At 30.7% G+C, this 24,927-nt stretch overlaps 3 protein-coding genes, 1 long non-coding RNA gene and 1 pseudogene across 11 annotated transcripts in view; 2 read left to right on the forward strand and 3 right to left on the reverse strand.

The window, feature by feature from the left end:
* LOC140672901 (sodium-independent sulfate anion transporter) overlaps positions 1–10,619 on the forward strand; it is a 69,823-nt gene extending 59,204 nt beyond the window's left edge. For 4 of the 7 annotated variants that reach the window (XM_072905385.1, XM_072905387.1, XM_072905388.1 and 1 more), the window contains 10 exons: positions 3,752–3,936; positions 4,373–4,568; positions 4,754–4,974; positions 5,382–5,526; positions 6,134–6,298; positions 6,559–6,720; positions 7,028–7,168; positions 8,608–8,753; positions 9,427–9,588; positions 10,392–10,619. In XM_072905385.1, coding sequence (XP_072761486.1) covers positions 3,752–3,936; positions 4,373–4,568; positions 4,754–4,974; positions 5,382–5,526; positions 6,134–6,298; positions 6,559–6,720; positions 7,028–7,168; positions 8,608–8,753; positions 9,427–9,588; positions 10,392–10,535 — 1,667 coding nt within the window. In that variant the 3' untranslated portion in view covers positions 10,536–10,619. Of the gene's footprint in view, positions 1–1,710; positions 1,726–2,821; positions 3,222–3,751; positions 3,994–4,372; positions 4,569–4,753; positions 4,975–5,381; positions 5,527–6,133; positions 6,299–6,558; positions 6,721–7,027; positions 7,169–8,607; positions 8,754–9,426; positions 9,589–10,391 lie in introns of those variants that run through there. The other 3 variants (XM_072905389.1, XM_072905390.1, XM_072905391.1) reach the window with 3 other exon arrangements.
* Positions 10,620–11,772: 1,153 nt separating this feature from the next.
* On the reverse strand, positions 11,773–13,170 carry LOC140672902 (uncharacterized). The gene is made up of 3 exons (XM_072905392.1): positions 12,797–13,170; positions 12,491–12,616; positions 11,773–11,946 (listed from the first exon to the last, which is right to left on the reverse strand). The coding sequence occupies exons 1-3, from the start codon at positions 12,941–12,943 to the stop codon at positions 11,773–11,775; spliced, it is 447 nt and encodes a 148-aa protein (XP_072761493.1). The 5' UTR covers positions 12,944–13,170.
* A 94-nt stretch (positions 13,171–13,264) lies between these two features.
* Atg9 (autophagy-related protein 9) lies at positions 13,265–19,803 on the reverse strand. Of its 2 annotated transcripts, none has more exons than XM_072905384.1 (8): positions 19,652–19,803; positions 18,104–18,209; positions 17,642–17,961; positions 17,105–17,556; positions 16,831–17,015; positions 15,760–16,719; positions 15,309–15,674; positions 13,265–15,174 (listed from the first exon to the last, which is right to left on the reverse strand). In XM_072905384.1, the coding sequence occupies exons 2-8, from the start codon at positions 18,152–18,154 to the stop codon at positions 15,022–15,024; spliced, it is 2,487 nt and encodes an 828-aa protein (XP_072761485.1). In that variant the 5' UTR covers positions 18,155–18,209; positions 19,652–19,803; the 3' UTR covers positions 13,265–15,021. The 2 variants fall into 2 exon arrangements, with proteins under 2 accessions (XP_072761485.1, XP_072761483.1); XM_072905382.1 differs by having other exon boundaries at positions 19,555–19,787.
* Positions 19,804–22,167: 2,364 nt separating this feature from the next.
* On the reverse strand, positions 22,168–23,723 carry LOC140673458 (reticulon-4-interacting protein 1, mitochondrial-like; annotated as a pseudogene).
* Positions 23,724–23,924: 201 nt separating this feature from the next.
* Positions 23,925–24,912, forward strand: LOC140672958 (uncharacterized). Its single transcript, XR_012047976.1, has 3 exons — positions 23,925–23,977; positions 24,436–24,523; positions 24,855–24,912. It is a non-coding gene; the product is annotated as an uncharacterized lncRNA (long non-coding RNA).
* The last annotated feature ends 15 nt before the right edge of the window (positions 24,913–24,927 follow it).

Raw genomic sequence — 24,927 nt, forward strand, 5'->3', positions numbered from 1 at the left:
GCGGCACTGACGCGAGTAGCATTCGAGATTCGGGCATCGGGTGGCTCATTCATCGTCCGCACCCCGCCAACACACAAATGTAGCATCGCGCAGGCGTTGCACCCTCTCAACCGGTACTCTGGCCGTTGCTCACCCTTTTAGCTCCCTTTTGGCGGCGTGGCGACGCGTCGCGTCGCCTCGCCTCGCCTCGCCTCGCCTCGCCTCGCCTCGTCTCGTCTCGTCTCGTCTCGTCTACGTCTCGTTTCACGAAAAAGAGAAAAATTGCGCGAAAGAAAGAAATCAAGAGTTCTCGCCACGCGCCTTTTCTATGGAGTGGTACGAAACGCGATCTCGCGATCGAGGTGGCAAGCCGCGATGATTTATCGTCGCGGTTGTTCCCGCGAGGGAGAGAGCAAGCCAGAAAACGGTATTCGGCCACGATTTATGATATCTGTACGGCAAAATTTTTCTACTACGCCAACATGGACCGACCATTGTGGTGTTTTGTTTCGCGCACCCCTAACCCGCACATATATAGAACCGATCGAAGATCGAAGATCGAAGGAATGATGATCAAAGAAAGAGAGGGAGAGAGAACATGTGAGATTGAGAGCCCTTTGCGAGAAAGCGAGAATGGAAATTGATAAATTGAAGGAAACGAAAGTTGCTGGCGTTTCGAAACGGAGATAGTAATCGGTATCGTATCGATGCTCTTGGTTTTCAGTATTACGTATAACTCGAGAAAATTTGACATTGATTGTCGTGTAACAAATGAGAGACATTTAAAATTTTTTTATTTTCAAACAAACAATTATATCAATCTGGCGAATAGGAGCCATACGCAGATATGTTAATGCGTAAATTTGTTAGAAATTAATTTTTTCCGTGAAAATTGAAACGTGCACAGGGCACATATTTTACTTGGTGTATTTACCAAGAAATAGATTTTCATTTTTGAGAATTTTATACCCCCTCTTTACTCCCCTAAAGAGACGTAGGGGAGTAGCGAGAAAAATAAGGGGGCGAATCGGGGCTGAATCGGGAATTTCTTTATTATATTTTTTATATATACCATACATACACATGTATATGTAAACAAAGGATACGTCGTTGAAGTATTTATTTTTAATTCGTCGGCGCAAAAGATAATTATATAATGACTAATTAAAATACGATAATCATATGGTATATGATATAATAAAGACGAGGGTGAGCGTCGTTTAATATCGCTAATGTCCCCTTTCACAACCGATGCTTTCTCGTTCGCAGGCGGAAGAAGAAATGAAATTATCGCTTTCGTGAAATTCACAGTCTCACAAGAGTTTGTTATATAATCGGCTGGTATGTACTCGTATTTCTCCTTCGTAACACGGCAGTTCTCAGCAAATTCTCCGTCTCCGTAGTATACGCTTAAACTGATTTCACATCAGTAATATAATTGCATTATAATTGAATTTTTGTATTTTCATTATTGTAAGAATACGTAATTGGATTAATATGGCAATTCGCGAGTGAGAAATTTTATTTAGAAAAGTGTATTGAAAGAAAACGTGTTTGTACGCCGTGTGGATTATAAATTTTGTTCTTGTTTTATGTGTTAGGGTTTCTTACAAATACCCGAGACAGAATCTGCTCCGACATCTTTCTACTTATTATATATACACATATATACATAATACATATAAACACCATGTATACAAACACTGAAAAAAATAATCTTGCAACTTGAACAAAAATTTTCTAGGTGTAAGAAATTAACTGAAACGGATAAATGATTAGCAAATACTGTGATACTACATATATTTTGCACTTAATCAATTTAAATGACAGAGACAGAATTTATATCGGTATTATTAGTGTAATTTAGACAGATAATTTTTCTGTAATACCTAATATCTTTAAGGCCTATTGTCAAGGCCAATTATATTTGGCAATGGGATCTAAAATTTTCTAGAGCTATTGCTAGAATATTGTTGCTATAAATTCTATATCTCGTGACAAACAATATTCTAACAGATACAAAAAGTAGCGATACATTTTCATTTTGAGACATCTAGAAATCTATTGTATCTACATTAGCAAAACTCACCATAAGAATGAAAAAAATCATACGTAAATTAGGAAATTTTCCTTTTTCTAAATTATAAACATTCTTTATTTACAACAGATAATATGCCTCGCACGGCACGTCCTCCTGGATATGTCCTTTTATTTACCTTTTGTTAAAAGTAAACAATAATAGTACAATATTTGTTATTGAATGTATACATATGTATATATACATATATACATATATATATATATATATATATATATATATATATATATATATATATATATATATATATATCGTAGTGAATGAAGAATGTCAGTCCGAAATAATATTGTCGCTTTCGTGTAACAAAATATGAAATACTCTGAGAATTCTCGAGCGTCTTTGACAATCCATAAGACGTTGATGCGGAAAGAAATGGTAAAAAATGCCCATAATTTGGAAAAGAAAACTTTTGCGGATTCAAGTTCGTACTTTTTTTTTATCGTTACGATGAATAGAAAATGCTCTTTAAATTTGACCGCCTATTTCTGAAATACCCTGTACATCTTGGATCCATTTCATTTAATATAATTAACAATGAGAAATTATAGTTTCTTTGAATTTATTTAGAGAGACTAGCTAGACTAATTATTATTATATACAAGGTGTCCGGTAATTCGTAAAAAACACCCTGCATATGTATTTATTAACTTTAATTAATTTTATTTCGCGATACTTTCTACAATTAGCAACATAATGTTAAAACTGACGAGGCTCTGATTTAGATTAATTTTTATTTACTGTAATATTGTAGTTTGAAAGAAACTTGAAAATGTGCAAAAATTGCAGTAACTTTGCATGGTGCATCCACATCGGTAAATGAGAATGATTAATTTCTATGATAAGCTCTTTTTGTAGTAAGAGATAATGTGCACAGTGATAGAGTGTTGGTCAACCGTTTACATAATACCTCGACTTGATGATCTTGCGATAAACCGTTACCTCGGCTTTCAGTGTAGCCCAGCGTAGTGAGTAAGTCGGTACATTGCGAAACGTCAGTCAATGGAATTCTGTTTACTTATTGTTAGTGTGCATTCAGAAGTTGTTTCATCATTCACGCGATAAATTCAAACAAATGCGTTGTAATTTTGTTGTGTAAACCTGTTGCTCTTGGAAGAACTAATTGCTGTTAACAAACTGTAAATAAGTAAGCAAATATAATTAGTAAGCAAATGAATTATAATTTTAACATTTTAAATTTTGCGTGCATTATAAATCATCGAATCTGTTTTTTTTTTTTTTTTTTTTTTTATAAGATGATGGTATCTTTTTCTGCATAAATTTATAATTAAAATATAATGATAGATCAATTTGTAATAAATTATCATAATTGCTTAAAGCGATTAAACCAAGACTATCTTCTTTAATTAAATTTTAATTTTTACTATAAAGAAGATAAAACTGATTAAAAGAAATAAAAAACTCTGTAACTCTTTTTAGAAAAGAAAAGAAAAATTTCAATCAGAATATGAGAAAAAAAAATATAGAAAAAAATAACAAATATAACATATTTTTTACAAAATTAATATTTTTATTTGATAAACTATTTTTTTAATCTCATAAAGAAAAAATAAAAAGACATAAAAGTCATCTGACAATTAGTTTTAGTTCGAGTTGCCGTAAGTACAATATATCACTCGTGATATCGTAAGAAAATAAGAGCAAGTTTGCTTTTAGTGGCCAAATGGTACGAGAAAGATAAATGCGCCGATTACGTTAAACGAAGATTGCCGGTTCTCAGTTGGCTGCCGCAATATCGATTCACGTGGATCTTACAGGATGCACTGGCCGGCTTCACGGTCGGCCTTACCGCCGTGCCGCAAGGCATCGCTTACGGTATCGTCGCCGGTTTAAATCCTGAGGTAAAGGTCACGAAAGAGAAGGCAACAGCCACATAAATCTTGCATTTCGAAACGATGGTAAACATTCGTCATACAACGTTACGTATTAAAAAGATAAAATGGAATTTTTTTTAAACCGGCTGATATTGCTTGAGAAACACAATTTTTTTCTTTATTTAATTTAAGTCGACATGCGTCACAATATTTTTATAATATCGACAAATTATTTTATTATATTATAATTTCTCTCTATATATTTGTGAATAATTTTGAAATATAAGATACTTTCTTTTTAATAATCTCTTGTACTTATTGTATTAATATAAACTATATGTATATATAATATTTATATTGCTACCGGCGATTCATGTGATTCTTAATTCATTTAAATGATGTTCTTAAAATATTTTTATTATAATTTTAACTTCTCTATAATATATATGTTTTAATTTTATAGTATGGACTGTATGCAGCATTTATGGCATCATTCATATATGTTATTTTTGGTTCTTGCGAAAACATCACTATTGGTCCAACAGCCATTATGGCTACCATGGTTCAACCGTTAGTTATAAAATATGGTGCTGACATGGCTATATTAATCACTTTTCTAAAAGGATGTATTATTACGCTTTTAGGAATTTTTCACTTAGGTATGTTTATTTATGATATTAATAAAAAATAGTAGTTAATTAAAAATATATTTAAGAAATATACTATATTGGAAAGTACGATACAAATAAAAAATATTGTTGCTCTATGCTCTATGCGTTTTTCTTTCCAAACAATATTATGTATTTATTTATTACATATAAATGTATATTTGTATATTTTGAAGGATTTTTACTGAATTTCGTATCACTTCCGGTGATTACTGGCTTTACTTCAGCCGCGGCGATCAACATAGCATCCTCGCAATTTAAGTCACTTTTGGGTATTCCTGGTAGAGCTGAGAATTTTTTGGACTCTTTGATAGTGATCTTCAAGAACGTCAATCAGATTCGATATCAAGATACTTTGTTGGGCATTGCAACAATCATTGTCTTAGTTTTGCTCAAGGTAAAAAGTTTTATTAATTTTCATATGGTTTCATATTTCGATATGGTTTCCAGGATGTTTAATTTTATTAAAGCCAAAATAATTATTTACTTTATACTATATATTATTACATTATTTACTTTACATATATAAGCAACACAGATATTATATGTATATTTGTACTTTTACTACAAAAAATGCTTGCAATGTGAATATTTTATCAATTTTGTTGGCCGATAAAGTCGATATTTTTTTTTCCAGTACAAACTCAGCTGAATGTCATTCTATTTTTTATACTTTCTTAATTTTCAAGATTAAATATTTTGAATATAATTACGAGCTGTGTATACATTCTATACAGGATATTAAAAATATTGTGTTATTATAAGATATTATTCCTTTATTTTTTTTCTTTTCTTAATACACAGAATATACCAGGACGGCGTACAGGAACAATTTTTCAAAAAATAGGATGGTTTTTTGCTTTGTCTCGCAATGCATTAGTCGTAATTATAGGCACCGTTGTAGCGTATATTTTTTACATTAACAAACAAAATCCTTTTAATTTAACGGGTGAGTAAAGCTAAATTATTTGATTAATATTATTTCTCCCTAATAATATTACGGTGTGTTAATATGAATTAATATTTATCAATTACTTGATTATAATTAATAATACTCTGTGTGAATATGAATTAAACTTTGACAATTAAACGTAGCAGTTACTTAGTTGCTAGATAATTTTAAAATCGATTAATTTTCTATTTAATATTCTCGATATTTCGAAATTATTGGAATTGAAATTACTGAAATTGTGGAAGATTTATTATATTATCGAACACGAAATAAGGAATGAATTCATGATAATAAATCACGTTTTAACTAATTAATCACTCAATTTCGCACATTCAATACTTTTCTTGCATCGAGGCTGACTTTTTAAAAATATGTTTGTACTTGTTGAAATTACTTACGATTAATTAAATACAGAAAAGAATTATTTCCTTTTTTATATATTCATAAAAATATCATGAAAAAAAAAACAGCTTGTTTTCTGTTTCAAGATAATATATTGGAAAAAAGATAATGTTTTTCCCGTGATATTATGATTAAAATGTATTTTTCATGTATTTTAGTGTTAGTATGTAAAACATAAATAATGAAAGAAAAAATATTTCAGGTTCGATTGGTCAAGGTTTACCACCGTTCAATCCTCCACCATTTTCTACAACATTTCAAAATCGTACATATGATTTTTTGGAAATGACTACAGCAATGGGAATGACACTGTTCACGATACCGATCGTATCGACTATCGAGCATATGGCCATTGCAAAAGCTTTTGGTAATTAGATTTTTAATATTATCAGATTTTCAAAGTTATAGAGAATAAAGGTTTTATAGTAAAAGGATTTCTCAGTTAAAATGCATAGTGAATTTTTGCTAATCCCGTTTTTCTTTAAAACGAATACTTTTACTTTCTATTAATGTAAAAGCATTTGTTATCTCTTTTTTTACGTAATGACATTATTGTTTTCGAAAGTTACAATAATCGAGTCTGCTTGTTCTCTAAAAATGAAAGTAATAAAACATGAATTATTTTAGGGAAGGGCAAATCTCTAGACGCCACACAAGAGATGATCGCCCTGGGAGTTTGCAATATTTTCGGATCGTTTGTCCGTTCGATGCCAGTTACAGGATCCTTCACGCGAACAGCTGTCAATCATGCATCAGGCGTCAAAACCCCATTGGGGGGAATATTTACAGGTACGTGAATGATGAGTAGCGAATAAAAAATTTTTCCGTCTTTAAGTCCAACATGATTTAAATACGGATCGATTTAGCACGTGAAAAATATCTCCCTACAGTGTCCCAGAATACATCTCAACTGATCTCAGCGCAATGACTGCGGTTTTATTTTATAAAGATTTACTTTCGAAAGAATGAAATTATGATTCCATTTTGACATAAGAACCATTCATCAACCATTCTGTAGCAAATTTTTAGCTAAACGGGGCGATACTTTATTGCTGTTTTTATCCTACTAATAATAACTGTGCAATTTTGTTTACAGGCGGCTTAGTGTTGCTCGCAGTTAGTCTATTGGCTTCTACCTTCCGCTTTATACCAAAAGCGACTCTGGCTGGTCTCATCATATGTGCCATGTATTACATGCTTGATTTTCCGACGTACGCTTTACTGTGGCGTGCCAGAAGTAAGTTTCAAGATGAATCATTGTCCCTCTCCCTCTCTCTCTCTCTCTCTCTCTCTCTCTCTCTCTCTCTCTCTCTCTCTCTCTCTCTCTCTCTCTCTCTCTCTCTCTCTCTCTCTCTCTCTCTCTCTCTCTCTCTCTCTCTCTCTCTCTGTCTCTTCATTTCATCTATACGCAGCTAAACCAGCGAGGCATCAACGGTGGTGCACAAAGGAGCCAACGTCAATGCACGAGAGCACCACTATACCCGGATTCCATTCCTGGTGTATTTGTTCTTGTAAAGCCAGCGAAACAATAATGCTCGAACACGTCCTTGTGATGTGAAATTTATTGTTAAAACGAAATATTCGTTCCTGTTTATCGAGATCGTTTGATCGATATCTTGATATACTTTTTAATATTTCATAACAGTTTAAATGAAAGCCTATTTCATTAATATTGGAACTATTGTATATTTGTATATTTGTGTATTAAGTTATTTAATTATTGTAAAGATTTTAATTCACTGATTAACAAATATTTACATATTACTGATTAATGTATATAGTTTTTATGTTGGTCACATTTAATGTCTTAAAATTGAATGTTTTCTTTCGTAATATAACTCACTCAAATAAATCTGCACTAACTTTTAAAAGTAGAAAATACTAACAAATGTTGTAAACTAAACATGGTGTGACGAGCACAGCCGCATTAAAAGCGATCCATGCTTTTTCAATTATTAATATAGTATAAAGCATGTGTTATATATGCGCGCCAATTATTTTTTTATGTCATATATGTATATATATATATATATATACACAAGGTGTTCGGTAATTCGTAAAAATCGCTCGTGTACAAATAGAGCGGATCAAACTGAGCAAAAAAGTTGTGTATCGTTTTGCGATTTTTGGAATAATTATTGAGAAATTAATTGAAAAATATTGACCAATTCGTATGAGGATTAGCACGTGGCGAGAAAAGTCTGCTGTCACACGGGAGATTTTACTAATTACCAGACACCCTGTGTCATAAAGAAATAAATGGCGCGCATGTAACACGTGCTTTATTAATATGTTAATAATCGAAAAAACATAAATCGCTTTTAATGCGCCTTTGCTCGTCACAAAACATTTAGTTTACACATTTATTAGTACTTTCTATTTTCAAAAGTCATATATATATATATATATATATATATTTCTGTTATATAAATTATATAAATAATATATAAATTATATGTATATATATTTATATATATTATGCATAAATATATAATTTATATAATATTTTTCCATTAATTAAGAACTTGCGATTTACAAATTGTGTTTGCTTTTTTAAACTGCTTTTTACTGCCCTCTCTCTGTTTCTCTCTCTCTCTCTCTCTCTCTCTCTTTAGTTTAAAAAAAATTAATAATTATTACTATTATAATAATTATACATTATTACTATTTTTGTAGAGATTGATTTCTTTGTGATGGTGCTGACACTACTCCCATGTGTTTTTCTTGGTTTGGAGTATGGTATCTTAATCGGCATAGTTATCAATCTTATGGCTTTACTATATTATTCAGCGCGACCTTCCATTGAGATGAAAATTGAACAGGTATAATAATGACGATCGATATTTTTACATCCAATAATTGGATATTAAAAATGTATATGTTTTAAAAGTTCATGCATTGTTTACCAATCTCTTATCAAATATTCTGCATAAATCTTATCTCGTATTACACACATATATAATTTAATATTTATATACTCACTCAGTGTTGCAATTATTATAATATTTATAAAAACCTTTTTTTAAAAAATTAATACGAAAGAAAGAAAATATCATATACATATATCTAAAATTCTTTTATCAAAAATATATTATAGGATTATATTTTGTTGCGTATATTTATACTACTATAATATTATATCTTTTTTTACTCAATTTAAATTAAATTATTGATTTTAAATTTCTGTTGTCGAGAATATACACTTTTTCCGAGATTGTTTGGAATAGTTCCTCATTACAAAATGGCTACAGCTACCTGCATAATTAATTAATAACGTAAAGGCTCTATAATATTATAATAATAAGCATGAAATATTTGGCAATAATATGTGAATATACAGAGGTAACTTGTTATAAGATTGAGTATTGTAGTGACATCGCATCTATTTTATAAAATTAAAATTATTTAATTAAAAGTTATAATATGGTGTTAACAATTCTGGCGAATGTTTTTGCATAATTAAGTTATATTTTGTTTTCTTTGTCTTTAATGAAGATCGAGGGAGAAACCGTAATAATTGTCATACCCGAAGAAGCGATAGCCTTTCCAGCGGCAGAACGATTACGTGCTAACATAATGAAGCTTTCTAGAGAAAGTGAATGCAATGTGATACTTGATTGTAAGAACCTAAAGAGGATCGATGTTACGGTTGCTAAGGTATGTAACGAGGTCTTGCTCGCTATCGGCGTGAAATACCTAAACTTATTCGACGTAAGCTTTTTAAGATTCAGGAAAATGTCACGAGCAAACAGACATGAAAACACGACGATAATAACTTAATAGTATCGATGATCATCAGTGTGCATTTCTTTCCTCCAATCGATTGGAAAAAAAAAACTTATACCTCCTTTTTTCAACATATAGTTTTGAAGTATTCAATAATTAATTTAATTAATTTTTAGAAAATTATGAATTAATAATGACACGTATCGCTACGTTAATTAATACATAAATAAGAGAGTATAAGGTAACGTGTTTGTTAGTTAATTTTTAATATTATTTAATGGCTGAATGTATAGTTACACATTGAGAATATTTTAATTAAAATGTTATAAGTAAATTTTTCTGAAATTGACTTAATTTAAGTAACTTAATTTTGATGTAAATATATTTAAATGTAGGTAGAAATGTGAAATGTAGGTAAAATAGGTGAAATGGATAAAAAGTACATAGATAGAATTTAATGTCCTCGATACTCGCCATAATAATAATTTAATAATTGATTAATTTATTATTAATTAATTATTCATATAATTAAGATAATTATAGCAAGAAATTGAAGATTTATTATGTCAGATAAAACAAATATCACAAAATAATAAAAACATTAATAAAAAGCAATATAAAAAAATATTTGTTATAAGTACATACTTTTTATTTATATGCACAACTTATACATATACGCACGCGCGTCTCTCTCCGTTAATATGACAATTAACATAAAGTCGTTTGCCTTGCAGAATATCAAGCTTCTAGCAATGGATCTTTCAGTACGTGGACAAACCATTGTTTGCAGTAATTGCTGCGAAAGTGTGGATGCCATTCTGAAGATCGTAGCGCCAGATTTATTAAACGTCAACAAAGATAAAGCTAATCATCACTGAGGATGTAGAATTTCATATATATATGTATATGTATATAAACGTACAATCGTACAAATATCAATATCTACAACTCTACAAATATAGGTACGACTACTGCGTGTCTTTAGACGTTACACGAGGCTAATAATAAACAGCGTATAAATGTGTAGATTGGTCATTAAATTTCATAGAATGTCTCTTAGAGTCTGCAATTTGTCAAATTTATTTCTATTTACGTCTACTATTTAATTATAAATTTATTGAAACAAAACAAATGCAAAGAAATTTGAAAAGTATGTGTGGTAAATAGACTTTATTATCACTTTTTATATTATCGATTCTTATGTCGACAGTTTTGTCCTTTTTTTTTATAATATCCAAGTATTTTATATTTTTTATAATACGTATCGTTACTATATACATACACAATGTATCAATATTATTTATAAATATATATTTATAACGGTATATTTTTATACATTATACAATTGAATTTTAGAAAAAGGATCTGTTAGAGAAGAGAGAAAGAGAGAGAGAGAGAGAGAGAGAGAGAGAGAGAGAGAGAGAGGTCTAATACATCAGAGGAGGTCTAATCTTATCTTAACCTGATTTATTTCCTAGATAAATTATCTGCGAATACAAATTATTTCCTTCGAGTCTTTCTCCTCGTCGAAAATTTCCCTTATGTTTATTCACCCAGGACTCTGACAATCGCGACCCTTTTATACGATTTCAGAACAGCACCGTTTATAGTCGCTGAAGGCCCGGGTGATGTATATGCCTCACGGGAAAGTAACGCGGCCTAAAAAACGCGCCTCAGCTCATTTCTTTTATTGTTTCCGCTTCGACGAAAGATTCTACCTGCGTGATAATGGCCTTTCGCGCCACTATTACGAAATAAGTAAATCTCAACCGCGTGAGAGAGAGAGAGAGAGAGTAAAATAAAATCAAGAAACGTGCATATTACACACATACGTTTAACAAAAAAGTAAATATTTGATATATATCGCGTACCCTCAACCAACGATATATATGTGCAGAGTGCTTTATATTATATAGCAAAACAATGTAATTTTTGTTTTTTATTATTTATTTTATAATTTCTACCGTATATTTACTTACAAATACTTAGAGTACAATCTAATTTGACACACATATAATTACGTATTTGAAATATAAATATGATGTTTTTCTTTTTAACGAGACTTTAGGTATAGATATTCAAAGTTTGTTACATATATGTAATTTCTGATCCGATTCAATGATAATTGCTGATATGTTGTTCCATCGTCTCGTTTTCGCGCAGAATCCAGTAACATATCTTGCAGTATGTTTGACAGTGAAATTTCACGTGGGTCGATAGAGAAAATAAAGTGGCGATTGGTTCATGACAAAAATTACATTTATATCCTAAAGTACGTCGATCAGTAATCTAAAAAAAAAATAATATATTTTGATTTCATATTAAAATGGAGAATAATCTTTCATCTTTGAATTCCAGTTAAAAAAAATTAACCCTCAGTTGTAATTTTTTAAATATATGTTTATATATGTGCAGTTTCAAACAGATTCTTTACATAACGCAAAATTTTATTTTAACGTAGTTTTAATAAAAAAACATCTATTATATTTCTACCTTGTTTCTTATAAAAGTTATATTTAAAGATGGATAAAAAGAATGGAAATTAAGAATAAGAATAAAATTAAAATAAAATATGAGAATATGTAATAGCGAGATTAAAAGTGCAATATAAGAAGCACATATTAGAAATAAAATATAGTATCTAATTATTTAAAAAAAATATATACAACGTTTAAATGATAATTTTTTTTTATGTAAAGGAGAAATATGCGTGTGTATGTGTTATAATGGTTTTATTCAATTTTTTACTTAACTAGATAGTGTCAAAATACAGATAAAAATGTATATATAAGTTTTAAACTTTTTTCATAAATAATGAAAAAAATTTACTTACAACAGTCGCATCGCCGCTACCACCACGATCCAATTTTTCGGAAATTACCGTGTATTGTGGCATTTTTGAACTAGTTGCCTGTTTTCGTCGTAGTTGTATCGGTAATATGATAGGTTGTTTTCGTATCTCGAATTGTACATAACACAAAATTTTATTTTCACGCATCAAGATGTGCATTTTAGAATTAATTTACGTATGCAAATTTGTTTAAAATTTTAATATATTTGAATTTTCTAAAAACGATTCTCACATTCCGAGAAATAAATCGCCAAAGTCAGACTCTCGCATTAATCGACATAAGTATACCTTTCTCGTGGTCTGTGCAGGCGTACGAATATCATAAATGAAGTCCTTTTTTGTCATTTTCTCACTTACATTACGGTTACATCGCAGATTGTATTTGGAAGCATCCACCAACTTAGCGGTTGATATAATTTCTTGGCAGGCGTTCATATTTGCATTTTGCCGCTAGTCATTTTTCTCATATCTTTACGATCATCACAATTCTTACACAAAAGAAAAAAAAAAAAAAAAAAAAACAAAAGCTTTCCATATAGGAAATGAAAAAAAAGAGATGCATTTGGATGTATTCAAAAGCAGTATTTTTTTTTCTCTGCAGTAGGTCTGCAGTTATAATTGTTTACTACAAAATCTAATTTTTTTTCAAATGTTTTCGCACTTTATATTTCTTCTCATTGATGACATTTTAAAAAAACTTGCGACAATTGATTTTGATGTACGAGCGATTATTATAAATATATAGTTAGAGACTAGTTTATTACGAAATTTATTTATTTATTATAGTAATGTAATTACAGATTTTTCTTACACCACTAATTTCTCATCGCATGTGAGAATCACATCGATATAAGATTTAGCAAAAAACGCATTTTTTAATTTAATATTACTTATTACTTGTTAATTCATTTTACAAATCATCGATTTCTTATTAAGTTACTAAATGTTGTGTGTAAACAAAGGATAAGTAAAGAGTAGAGTCTAGATTTGTCTTAATATATCTTGTAACAACCTCCATTATGTTGAACGACAATATGAAAAATTTGTCCTTCAACTATTATTGTTATCGCGGCATTTGAAAATATCGCGATTTTATGTACATACATATAAGTCTACGAGTTACCCTAGCCATCAATATTCAGCCGCCGTCATATATGTATATATATATATATACACATAAGATACGCACACATACATATTATATATGTATACACGTATATATATGTATGCATGTGTATATATGTATTTATGTAATATATGATATATATATATAATTTATGTATAATATATGTATGTGTATATATATTTATATACATATACATATATATATATATATATATATATATATATATATATAAAGTAGTTCTTAATAATAAAAATAAAATGTTAAAAATAAATAGGACCACTTTGTCTAAAAAAAAAAAGAGAAGTACGCTACGGCGCAATATTAATTTCGTATGACTAGAGAATCGTGGCATTGAGAGGTCATTAAAATTATCAGACATGTATAAATTATTACACATTTATCTCATATTTGAATATAAAAATGTTGTTATTCCTTTTAGCTTTCTGTATTAAAAGATTATACTAATCTTTACGTTCAATTCATTTAAATTTGAAATATTGTATTTGTTACAGTTACATGATAAAATTTTCATATATACCAATACTTTTAATATTAGAACAAACGTCATTGAATTAAAAAGTTAAACTACAAGAAGCCAGTATAGTTGAAAAATCTTTTTTCTTTCTCTTGTTTTTAAAAAATAGTTTTAATTTTAAAGGCTTTTTTCCTTTTCTCTCTCCTCCTTCCCCTCTCACCCATTTCCTTACTATACTCATGTAACAGTGTCAGAAATGAGAAATTATATAATTTTTTTATCTGAAAGAACTATGCACCTATTTTAATAAAATAATTCTGACAAATCTCTATCGTTTAAGGGTGCTTTCCATTTAGTGACACAAGTCGACACAAGCGTTATTTTATATTTGTTGTCACTGGATATTGAAAAAAAGATAAGTTGATGCTTGTGTCGACTTGTGTTACTAAATGGAAAACAGCCTATATAGATTATCCTTTATTAGTCCAATCTTTTAAATCAATATTTTTTTTATATGCAGAATCTGCAATTATATCAAAATATAAGATTAAAGAATAGAAATTAAGATTATAAATGTTTTGCTTATAAAATATAAGCTGTCAGATAGGTCCTTGATATATTTAGAGTAGGCGTTATTAAATCGTTGATCATATGCAGAGAAGAAAAAGAAAGAAGCCTATGTCCTCTTCTCTGCGCTATGTAATATTAACAATATTTAGAAGACGTAATTTTCTACCTAACACCTCGAGAGATGATATCACTCTTGAATGTGTTGTGACTACCTTTTATTATAAAATAAATCGTAAATTTTTTTTTGTCATAATAAAACAAGTAAAAATCACTTTATTTCGCTAAAATAATGATTATTGCGCGAGAATCGGACGCTATTTAAATGAATTTTCAAGCATTGCGTTAAGATTCTCTGTTTTTCCTTAAAGAAGAATCTTGATGCAACAGAAGCGGTACTCTTTCTTGTCTAATTTCGGGAAGGGTTGCTAGTTCTTGAACCGGACTTCGCTGCCATATACTTCTCGTTGCCATTTCCTGATAGCCTCTTCTCCTTATCTAGAATTCAGACATTTTTATATTCAACATATTTGAGTCTTTTTTTTATCGAAATTACTTGCAATTCTTTATCACTTTTTATTGCATTTAGGCAGCTTGATACATTATGAATATATGTAGACTGAGATATTTACTTGTCTGTGATGAAGCTCATGCAGGTACAATGTAGATAAAGACATATCGGCAGCAGTTAATTCCGTAGGTACAGTCGGATCTGTATGGGTCTCGATAACACAACTGTGACCTGATCCAAATACAGAAGCACCTAGTGATTGATTTGATATTCCCTGTTGCAAATCGTATAGGAATCCTCTCTCATTGTGCAACGGACCCTCATTCTTGGATACACCTCGAAGTATGGTAGACTTTGTGCTAAATGATTTATTGACGCCGACTGACGTGGCCGATGTGCTTGGTTGATTTGTAAAAATGTTGCTCATACTGGGTACACTTATTTGATTGATTGTACTTCGAATAATATTCGACACATGTTCTTTATACTGTAACAATATATGAAAGCATATTACATATACAAAGCACAAAAATAAAATTATCTAATAAGAAAAGAAAAAGACGAATACTTACATCAAGACCCGACAAGCTATTTAAACTGGCTATCAGCGGATTGTTATAAGGATCTGGATCCGTAATAGCTTCCTTTCTAGCCCTTTCTCTCAAAGCGGTGACAAAATTCTCCGCATGCGACGGCGGTTTCCATTCAGGATTTGTCAAGGTGAAATGTATAAGGGATAGTTCGGTTTTGCCGTCTTCCGCCTGGATATAATGATTCGACATCGATATATAGTACTTATCGGGATCGACACCATACTGATTATCGTATCCGACGTTACGCTCTTGCTGCAACGGAGAAACTGTAGGACTGTGCGTTACGGTCTGCCACATAGGATTACCGTGTTTGCGCACATCCATTTGGGCAAAGCTACACACGTCGCCGACTCCAGCAACCTCGATGGTAAAGTTACGGAAAAAGTCTACAATCTCCAAGGCTCGATGTCGCATACGGAAGCACAAGATGTACGTTGTTACAAATGGAGAAATCAATTCTTCAAAGATATGTACCGCGCGGTACTGGAAAAGCTGCGCCACTTGTGCTCTAGTGGTCAGCGTATGAGCGGTACCTCGCCAACTGTCTGGTCTGTAATGCGTATGAGCCAGCACAGCAGTCAGAAGAGTCTCGGGACACCAGACCATATTTTCGTCAGGTATTACTGCCTTTGCAGCTGCCGCTACGGCGCCTAGCAGAGTCATGTAGGCGACTACGCGCTCCATCGAGAATGTCGGCTCGTAGATCAATGTTATCACCAACAACACCGCTAATATGCTACCAGTGACGAATGCGATGTGCTTGGCGAGTACTGTCATTATCGGAGACGTGAAGCTGCTCATGTATTTGGAAGCAGGACGGTACGCGCGACTGAGACGGGCGTTCAGTTCGTGATCGAGTTCGTTGAAATGACGCAGATATAGCCGACCATACAGGGACCACGTGCGCATTGCCAAAATACTTGGTTCTCGTTTAATGGTCTGTCAATAATATTTTTGTAGTTTATTATACACTAGAGAATGTTAGTGTAATTATTACGTTAAAATTTTCATCGAGTATAGATATTCGTAACTAGAAAAATAATTACTCACCTCTGCGTAATTTAAAAACGTGTAGAGAACCTGCCACAGGAGAATGAGGAAACACAAGACAAAATTTGCGATACCGACCCACAAGATATGTTTGGACAATAATCGCGCGAGTTCTTGTCTTTTATTTAACTTTTTATAATCTTCCTTTAGATGCCAATTATTTTCGAACGGTGACCATGGCCCCCCTGAAAAAGAACGAAATGAAAAAATTCTCTCTTTACTTTTGGCAATGTTACGTTAACTCATCGCGTTATGATGTATGAGATGTACTTACAAAACAACAATAATTCTATGTTATATTTTAATCCTCGTGTCAAGAAGATAACTTCTCCTATAAGGGGAAATTTTAATCGTACTGGTAAAAGAGATTTGTTGATCATAGCCACCATATAATTTTTGTGTCTTAATATTCTATGGTATATATCTAACTCTGTAAGTTCTCTTTTGTGAATACACATTTCTTGTTCCTTTTGCACTTCTATAACTCGCTTTTGAACCTCGTGCCAAGTGAAATTGTCCAATTCGCTATCAGCAATTTTAAGTGCTGTATTGAAAAACATTTTGATCTCCCAGAACTGCATCATGTGATAGAAAACTTTGACAAATTGGAGGATAAAAAAAATGCCTGCGACAACAAGAAGAATCCAATAAAATAAAGAGAATGACTTTACGCAATGTCCTATGTCTATTATACTATCGTGATTGGTATCGTTAGCATCTCCACCACTGAAAATACAATATGACAATTAAATATCTGTTATATCAAGATCCAATTTGTTTATGCAAAAGCTTAAAAAATTCTACAACGTACTTATATATTTTGCTGTAATCGACGCAGTGAGTAAGGAAGCTAATAAGGATGACAAGGAAAAAATAAATCAATAAATCACCAACTTCTTGTAACATCATACAAGTGAAACCATGTTGCTGGTGATAATGATACATTCGCGTGAAGAACGAGTCCAGATCTTCAATGTGATTCCATCGTGCTTTGTTTCCCTCTGGTACTACATGAATTATGACGCCCGATTCTTGAGGCGTCTCCTCGCGTTCATCTTCATCGTCCGCATCCTCCTCCTGACCCTCATAAGGGTGTATGCGTTGGTAGCTACCGTCTAATACCGTCGTCATCTACACACAAATGCAATTTGCATTAAAACTTCATAAACTCTCTCACGCTTTAATTATAATAATATATCGATAGAAGAATTGTCGTCAACACAATCGATGCATTGGAACGGTATAAAAATTACCATAGTCAATAAGATCTTACCGTTTGCGCTCGGTATGGCTCTATACAGGTAATGACAGTTTCTCGTTTCATTCTTTCATGTCATTAAGTTTATTTAACTACCAGTTGACGATTGCTCCGCAAGCATCTGTAATGCAAATCAGTTATTGAATTACTAAACATAATAATTGTTAGTTTCAACACATTTTCATAGTATCAAAATAACGTATTATAAAAAGATATTAGCAAATCTAAGCAAAAATGTTATTTATGCATATTATTAAATTTATATGCTAATAATGTTAAATTATTTCTATAAAATTCGATATTCATAACAAATAAAAGATTTGACATAACAATGCTAATAAACTAATAAACTTAATAATAAGATAAACAATTATATTTCTCATAAGATACAAAACAATAACAATAGAATAATATTCAGACTAATAATTAAAATTTGGATCTTTATAAAAAAAAAGTATTATAATAAAATATCTTTAATAATCTAATAAATATTAAACATATAATAAATATAATCATACAATCTATATATTTAAAAAAAAATTGTTTTCACGAGAAATCTTTAGAGTTTAAAAATATTTTTTAAAGAACATGTGCATTGATTCTTAAGTAATGAAGCAAAATAATCTAGTACAATAATCAACATTTTTTTTCATGAAAAATATATCTTTTTGAACGACACAAATTCTTTTCTCTTGTCACAAAACTAAAAATACAACATGATGTCGCTTGTTCAGTATGAATCCCAAAATGCATGCCATTTGAATAAATATCATTCTCTTGCAGAAATTTTCTTTATTATACGTCTTATCGTGAGATTAACTTTGTGGATTGCTCAATTGATTATTCATCAAACTGTACATTTCACCTTGAGCATATTTCTTACAATTAATCTTACATATTAATGTATAATACTTGTCTCTTGTATTTTACTTTTCCTAAATATAATAATCACACATACAATATAATCCACTTTAAACGTGGAAAGCCCTTGTACAGTATCAGAATTGGAGCATTTCCAAACTATTAAATGGTCGTCAATTTTTTTAACAATAAAGCTGATTGTTCAAACGCGATATAAATGCGACATAAAAGAAAGCAGGTAGACTATGCTCTCCTAAAAAAAAAAAAAAAAAAAAGAAAAAAAAAAGAAAAAAATGCAGCAAAAGTGATTCAAAGCTATAAGTTGTTGGTTAAAGGAGGTACACTTTATTTCCTGTTTTGTCTTTTTCTTTTTGATTTTAGAGATTTCTTCGGATTTTCGAGACGAACAAAGATGCGAGAGTGCAACACGTCATATGTGTAACGCTCGTCGTTTTGTCCTCAGTCCTCAGCATTCGGTTGACCTTTATCCGACGAAAATAGCAATGTCGCTCGCTATTAAGAGAGCGCGCGAAGCACGAAGAGCGACGTCTTGTTTGGAAACACAGCTGATCTCCATAAACAAAGAGCATTCTGCCTTTGCGTACCTTCGAATCGCGATCCTACAGCCGACGAATGCCACGACGAATCTTACAACGCACGTTTACTTGCAGCTGCTGATTAAGCGCGATTATGCTCACTTACATATTGACCCTCCGCGTATGATTATTCACTGATAATTTAGACATCGGACCGTTAAAACTGCACATGTGCCTTTCCGCGTTTCACCATCTTCGCTGGCTAAAGGCTGAAGCTGAATGCTCTCTATATGTATATGTGTGTCAGAGTGTCAGCACTGTCAGCTCAATGTCCACTCCACCATCAGCGCCGCGGAATGATAGTGTACTACTCTGTATCTTTTTTTCTAATTTCTTCTTATTTATAATTGTGAGAAAATAATGGAAGATATTTGAATTAACGTAGACGTAGCCTTTCGTATGCCTATGCGTTGTGCGTTGCATTAAAATGAAAATAATTTTATATTAAAAAATTTTATTATTCTTTTATACATATGTATCGATTTACCACTACTCACACGCAGTTTATCATCGTTCCGTAAGCGGCGCTGAGTGTTTAAATGACAGGTTGCTCTATGTATATATAAGGTGCACATTGACGTTGCAAATCATTTCGTTGGTCAGGAGCGCTCCGTTTGACACTACGAAGGTTTCGAAACATTTGATGCAATCGGAGCGAAAAGAATCTTTGAAATAGTAAAGATTATTTTTATATATAAATATAAAGCAAAATAAAGTTTATTTCTTATAATTTACAAAATTATTTGATTTTAATATTCAATATATATTAAATATATATATATATATATATATATATATATATATATATATGTATTAAAAATTCAATATATTCAATATATTCAATATATTCTATATATATATATATATATATATATATATATATATATATATATATATATATATATATATTAAATATATTTTTGACACATTATGTACTTTTGTTTTAGGGAGTAAAAAATATAACGAAGAAAAAAAACTTAATAATTTTAAGAGATGAGTTTTCACGAATAATGAGTGAGAAACTTACTATGGTTTTCCAATATTGCATGCATATTCTTCATAATCCTTGAACACTTTACTGTTTTTGATACCAGTAGGACATTTTCATGCTATTTACAAAATTGTTAAATAACATTATTCATTGTATTTAAGTAATTCATTAATTGATGTAGACTTTTGTGATTCTATAATAGCAGTTTATAATAATATTCATAGTTTTAATACTTTATTTTGATAAAACATGTACTGGATACTGTAAACCACATTGTAAAGAGTGTGCTTTAGTTAATTTTACAAATGTATTTTTGGATATACGATCTTTATGAGACGCTAAGAGCTGTTATAAAATATTTCTGTATGTATCTTGGTTTAAGTAATTCTTTATATTGAATAAAACACTCTACATATTGTCAAAATAAATGGATAATATCAAAAGAGAATATTTTCTGAAATTTAGTCCAGAAACGTACATTTAGACAATTACTTTGATACTATTCAAAGATGAATGCAGGGGAAGAAGTCCTGTGTAATATAGTATATTTACATTTAATAACTTTGCCATAGGTATAAAAACAGCAAATCCAACGTTCATAGATTATTATCAAGATAATCTATTAACAATATACGATTTGTAGGATTCAAAAAATTTGAGAAAAAATACTTTGCTGATGCCTGCAACATTGATTGCTTGCGATGAAGACTTTGAAAAAAATATTTGTTTCAAGAGTCTAAAGTACTTACGTAGAATTGTGTGTTGGATTTTAGACTATCAGGACAATGTCGATTAGCACTTTTGCGGTAATTCAAGGAAAAAAGTGAATCCTTAAAGAACATTCCTCTAGGATGGTACATCTACCTTGTTCTACAAGCAGATGATATATTGGCATATAAGTAAATATTTCTATATATTGAATATATAATGTTTACACATGATGCAATAATTTTATATATAATGATCTTTTATTTAAAGTTTTAGAACAATGCATGTTCAAGTTGAATAAGATTAAGCTTACACTCAGCATATACATGTTGAGTTTCATAAAGCACATATTAAGTATATGTAACGTGTGTTGTAATTAAATAAACGCATATGCGTTTTACGAAACTCGGCTATAGTTGGCACAAGATTTAACTCATACATTTAACAGAAGGTTTGTGGTCAAACCTTTCCAATACCACATATTTTTATCAGTGGTGAACCATTCAGATAGTAAATCTTAAAATTTAGTTAAGTTAGTTCTGATTTTGTAAAATATTTCATCTAACAAATTTTTGTATTTTTAGATGTCCAAAGGATCAAGTCTTTACACGAGCTTATGAAAAAAATATCAAAATCGCATACAGATTCCAAGTTCAAACTTCCAAGTTCCAAGTTCAGTTTTGAACGAACAAGATATATTATTGAAGAAAATAAAGAAAATTATGACTGACTTCACACCTGAAGTAACTTACGAGCCGAAAAAATGAGCAGGAGTGACTAATTTGATTAATATATATTTCCTATTTACTGGGAAGACATCAGATGAAATATCTAAGGAAGCAGCTGTAGAATTAAATACAGAATAGTGAGTATAATTGTATTATATAATTTGTATTACAATACACAAACGATAGTTTTTTTACTTACATGTACTTTTTGAAGAACGTTAATTCCTGTCTGAAAGAGTATAAAAAAAATCCTCATTTTATGCAGCGTTTATTTTCTCGTTTTGGAATATTAAATTTTAAAAGATTTTGCACGTTCTTGGCCATTCCCACAACTAACCCATGTTCATTAATATTTTTCAATAGTGGCGAATTTATGTTAGTACTGTGTGGATATCCTTTCATCTTGACTTTGGTCCTCGATTGGCGCAATCCAAGATTATATCTGATTGTAAATGTAATGTACGAATATGAACACTATGTACATATAAACATAATACATTTCAATTTAATGTAAAATTACTTACGGTTCCTCTAAAATAATTTCTGAGTTGGCACCTCAGTCTTACTTATTGTTAGAGTGAATAATATCAGTATCTAAACTCTGTATATCCATGGTATCATTGCTACACATGTTAATTATCTAAATATAAATATAAATTCCTATAAATTCATATAAATTCAAATTTGCAAATTTTAATACAATATACATGAAATATTTACACGCATGTTCCAAGCTTTCAGCAGCTGTATAGTCCAAGTTCCTATTCCACCCATAATCAGAACATTTATTTAGTCTCGCAATTAGTGCCGTTTTATAAGATAGTTTTCCTGTAATCCACAGTATGAACCATGCAGTTAGTTCAGCAAATAAAATACTTGCAGCCTCTGTGAGGCAAATTCCAAGGCTGTGGACTTACCTTGCAAGAATAGAAATATATTATTCAACATGTAATTGCAAATTTTTTACCAAATATTTATATTTATATTTATTTAAAAAATAAAATGTATCTTACTAAGTTACTGTTAATCATAATATAATTTGTATGACAGTCATGTTGTTTCATCGCAACTAATCTCCAAAACCTTCTCGCTCAACTGCAGTCTGTCTGCCATCATCTTCTTTTGAAACAATCACTCCCATAAAATCTCTGTCTAATGTGAGTGGCAAGTCTAATCCAGTGTATGTTCCATCAATCGAATTCTTGGCTTTGCGCATCAACTTTGGAAGAGTGGTGTCATAAGCATCTATAATAAAATATACATGATTTTAACGTAATGCTAGGTTTTTATCGTAACTCTTAGTGCTATATAAAAGTCAAAACAGTCAATTTGTCAAGTTAGTTATATATTTGCATTTAATTATTTAAAATTTAAACAATTGACTTAATTAATTGTATATAATTTGCAGATATTTCTACAAGAAACAGCTACAAACTTGTATATAATTCGCGATTTGCAAAAATTTTCCTCTGATATCTGGATATTTCATTTCGGATATTCACAAGGTTTGAGGAAAAAATGTTTGATAAAAAAACTTTGATAGATAGCTTCTAACCTATAACCAGTATACGTTTATTTCTACGTTTATTTATACCCATGATACATGTATATATATGTATATATCCTTTTTATCTATGCTTCACTTTTATTTTAATCTAAATCTAGATAAAGAATTCTTATTACTTCATCCTTATTTTTGACGCAATTTTAAAAGAATCTTCAGTAATTTTCGATACTTGGTATCATGGCTATTTGTATTAAAACTTTAAAGGATTTTGAATCATCGCGCCAAATTGTCGAGAGCTATTCGGTGACTTTCGTTGGATTTCGTGCGAGCCCATCGACCTGATTGGCTGATGTTATTGCTACGAAGCTCGACCAATCAAGACCTTTCCCGCCTTTTTTCTTGGCAATCTCTGGTCGATTACTCCTTCCTCTTTCTCTTTCCGCGCGGGAACGGCACGTCGTACGGAAGAAAAATTGCGAGCTTCGATAATTCGCACAGGTAAATAGTCATATAATAAACTAATCGAGCCAAATAGGTACGATTATTCGAAATAGCATTGTTTTTTCTAATAAATTTTGAGAATATTTAATAATTTTATGGGATATTAAACGGAATAAAAAGCCACGTAAAAAGTTAAATAAAAATATAGAAATATTATTGTTTATTGCCACAGTAGACAAATACAATATTTGTAATTATTGATGAAGGGTTAAAATCTCTGCTGTATATATGTACACGTATTAAAATCATGATTTAATTATTTAATAATTGTCGGGGGGGGGGGGGGAGGGGAGGGAAGAAATATCGCGACCGTGAAAATCCAACCTTGAGCGCCTTTTCCGTCATCAGGAGCGCTTCGCTTGCGATTAAAAGTTATGGCACGCGCTTATTAATTATATTTGCATGTGATTAGTGTATGTACGTGTAATTGTAATTAATTGTTATTTTTCTAATAGTTAAATCATGAAGGTGCGAAAAGAAACCAGAGAGGAAAAAAATAACTCGCGGCATCAAGCGACGATACATGGAGGCAATCATATAAAGGTGAATAAATCATTATTTATATATTATGGCAAATTTTAATTATAATAATACAATGCAATTTCTCATTAAAATCAACGTAATGTCTCATTAAAATCAACGTTTTTATAACGAATAAATTGTTTGTTAGTTGTATTGCATAAATTCAAATTTATAAAATTAAATATTTACATTTGTGTTTATTATTGTACGTATCAAATATAAAGGTCAATGCGTATAATAATAAGTTATAATATTAAGGTATAATAATAAGTTATAATATTTTAGGCACTATTAAAACAACTTTGGATTTTATTTACATATTATTGATAAATACATTTATTTACATTTATAGATAACGTAACTGACAATTATGATAATCTGAGAGGAGGAAGAGATATTGGGCACCGGCGGAATAATCCTGGTGT

The sequence above is a fragment of the Anoplolepis gracilipes genome, chromosome 14, assembly GCF_047496725.1.
Source record: "Anoplolepis gracilipes chromosome 14, ASM4749672v1, whole genome shotgun sequence".
Classification (NCBI taxonomy): Eukaryota; Metazoa; Arthropoda; class Insecta; order Hymenoptera; family Formicidae; genus Anoplolepis; species Anoplolepis gracilipes.

Bases quoted from the DNA above. Each gene is read 5' to 3' on its own strand.
- LOC140672902 (XM_072905392.1), bottom strand. From the start codon at position 12,943: ATGAACGCCTGCCAAGAAATTATATCAACCGCTAAGTTGGTGGATGCT. The intron at 12,617-12,796 runs GTATACTTATGT...GTACAATTCGAG, and splicing joins CTGCACAGACCACGAGAAAG to ATACGAAAACAACCTATCAT. The intron at 11,947-12,490 runs GTAAGTAAATTT...TTTTTTTTTTAG, and splicing joins GTAGCGGCGATGCGACTGTT to ATTACTGATCGACGTACTTT.
- Atg9 (XM_072905384.1), bottom strand. From the start codon at position 18,154: ATGAAACGAGAAACTGTCATTACCTGTATAGAGCCATACCGAGCGCAA. The intron at 17,962-18,103 runs GTAAGATCTTAT...ATTTGTGTGTAG, and splicing joins AGCCATACCGAGCGCAAACG to ATGACGACGGTATTAGACGG. The intron at 17,557-17,641 runs GTACGTTGTAGA...TTGTATTTTCAG, and splicing joins GATTACAGCAAAATATATAA to TGGTGGAGATGCTAACGATA.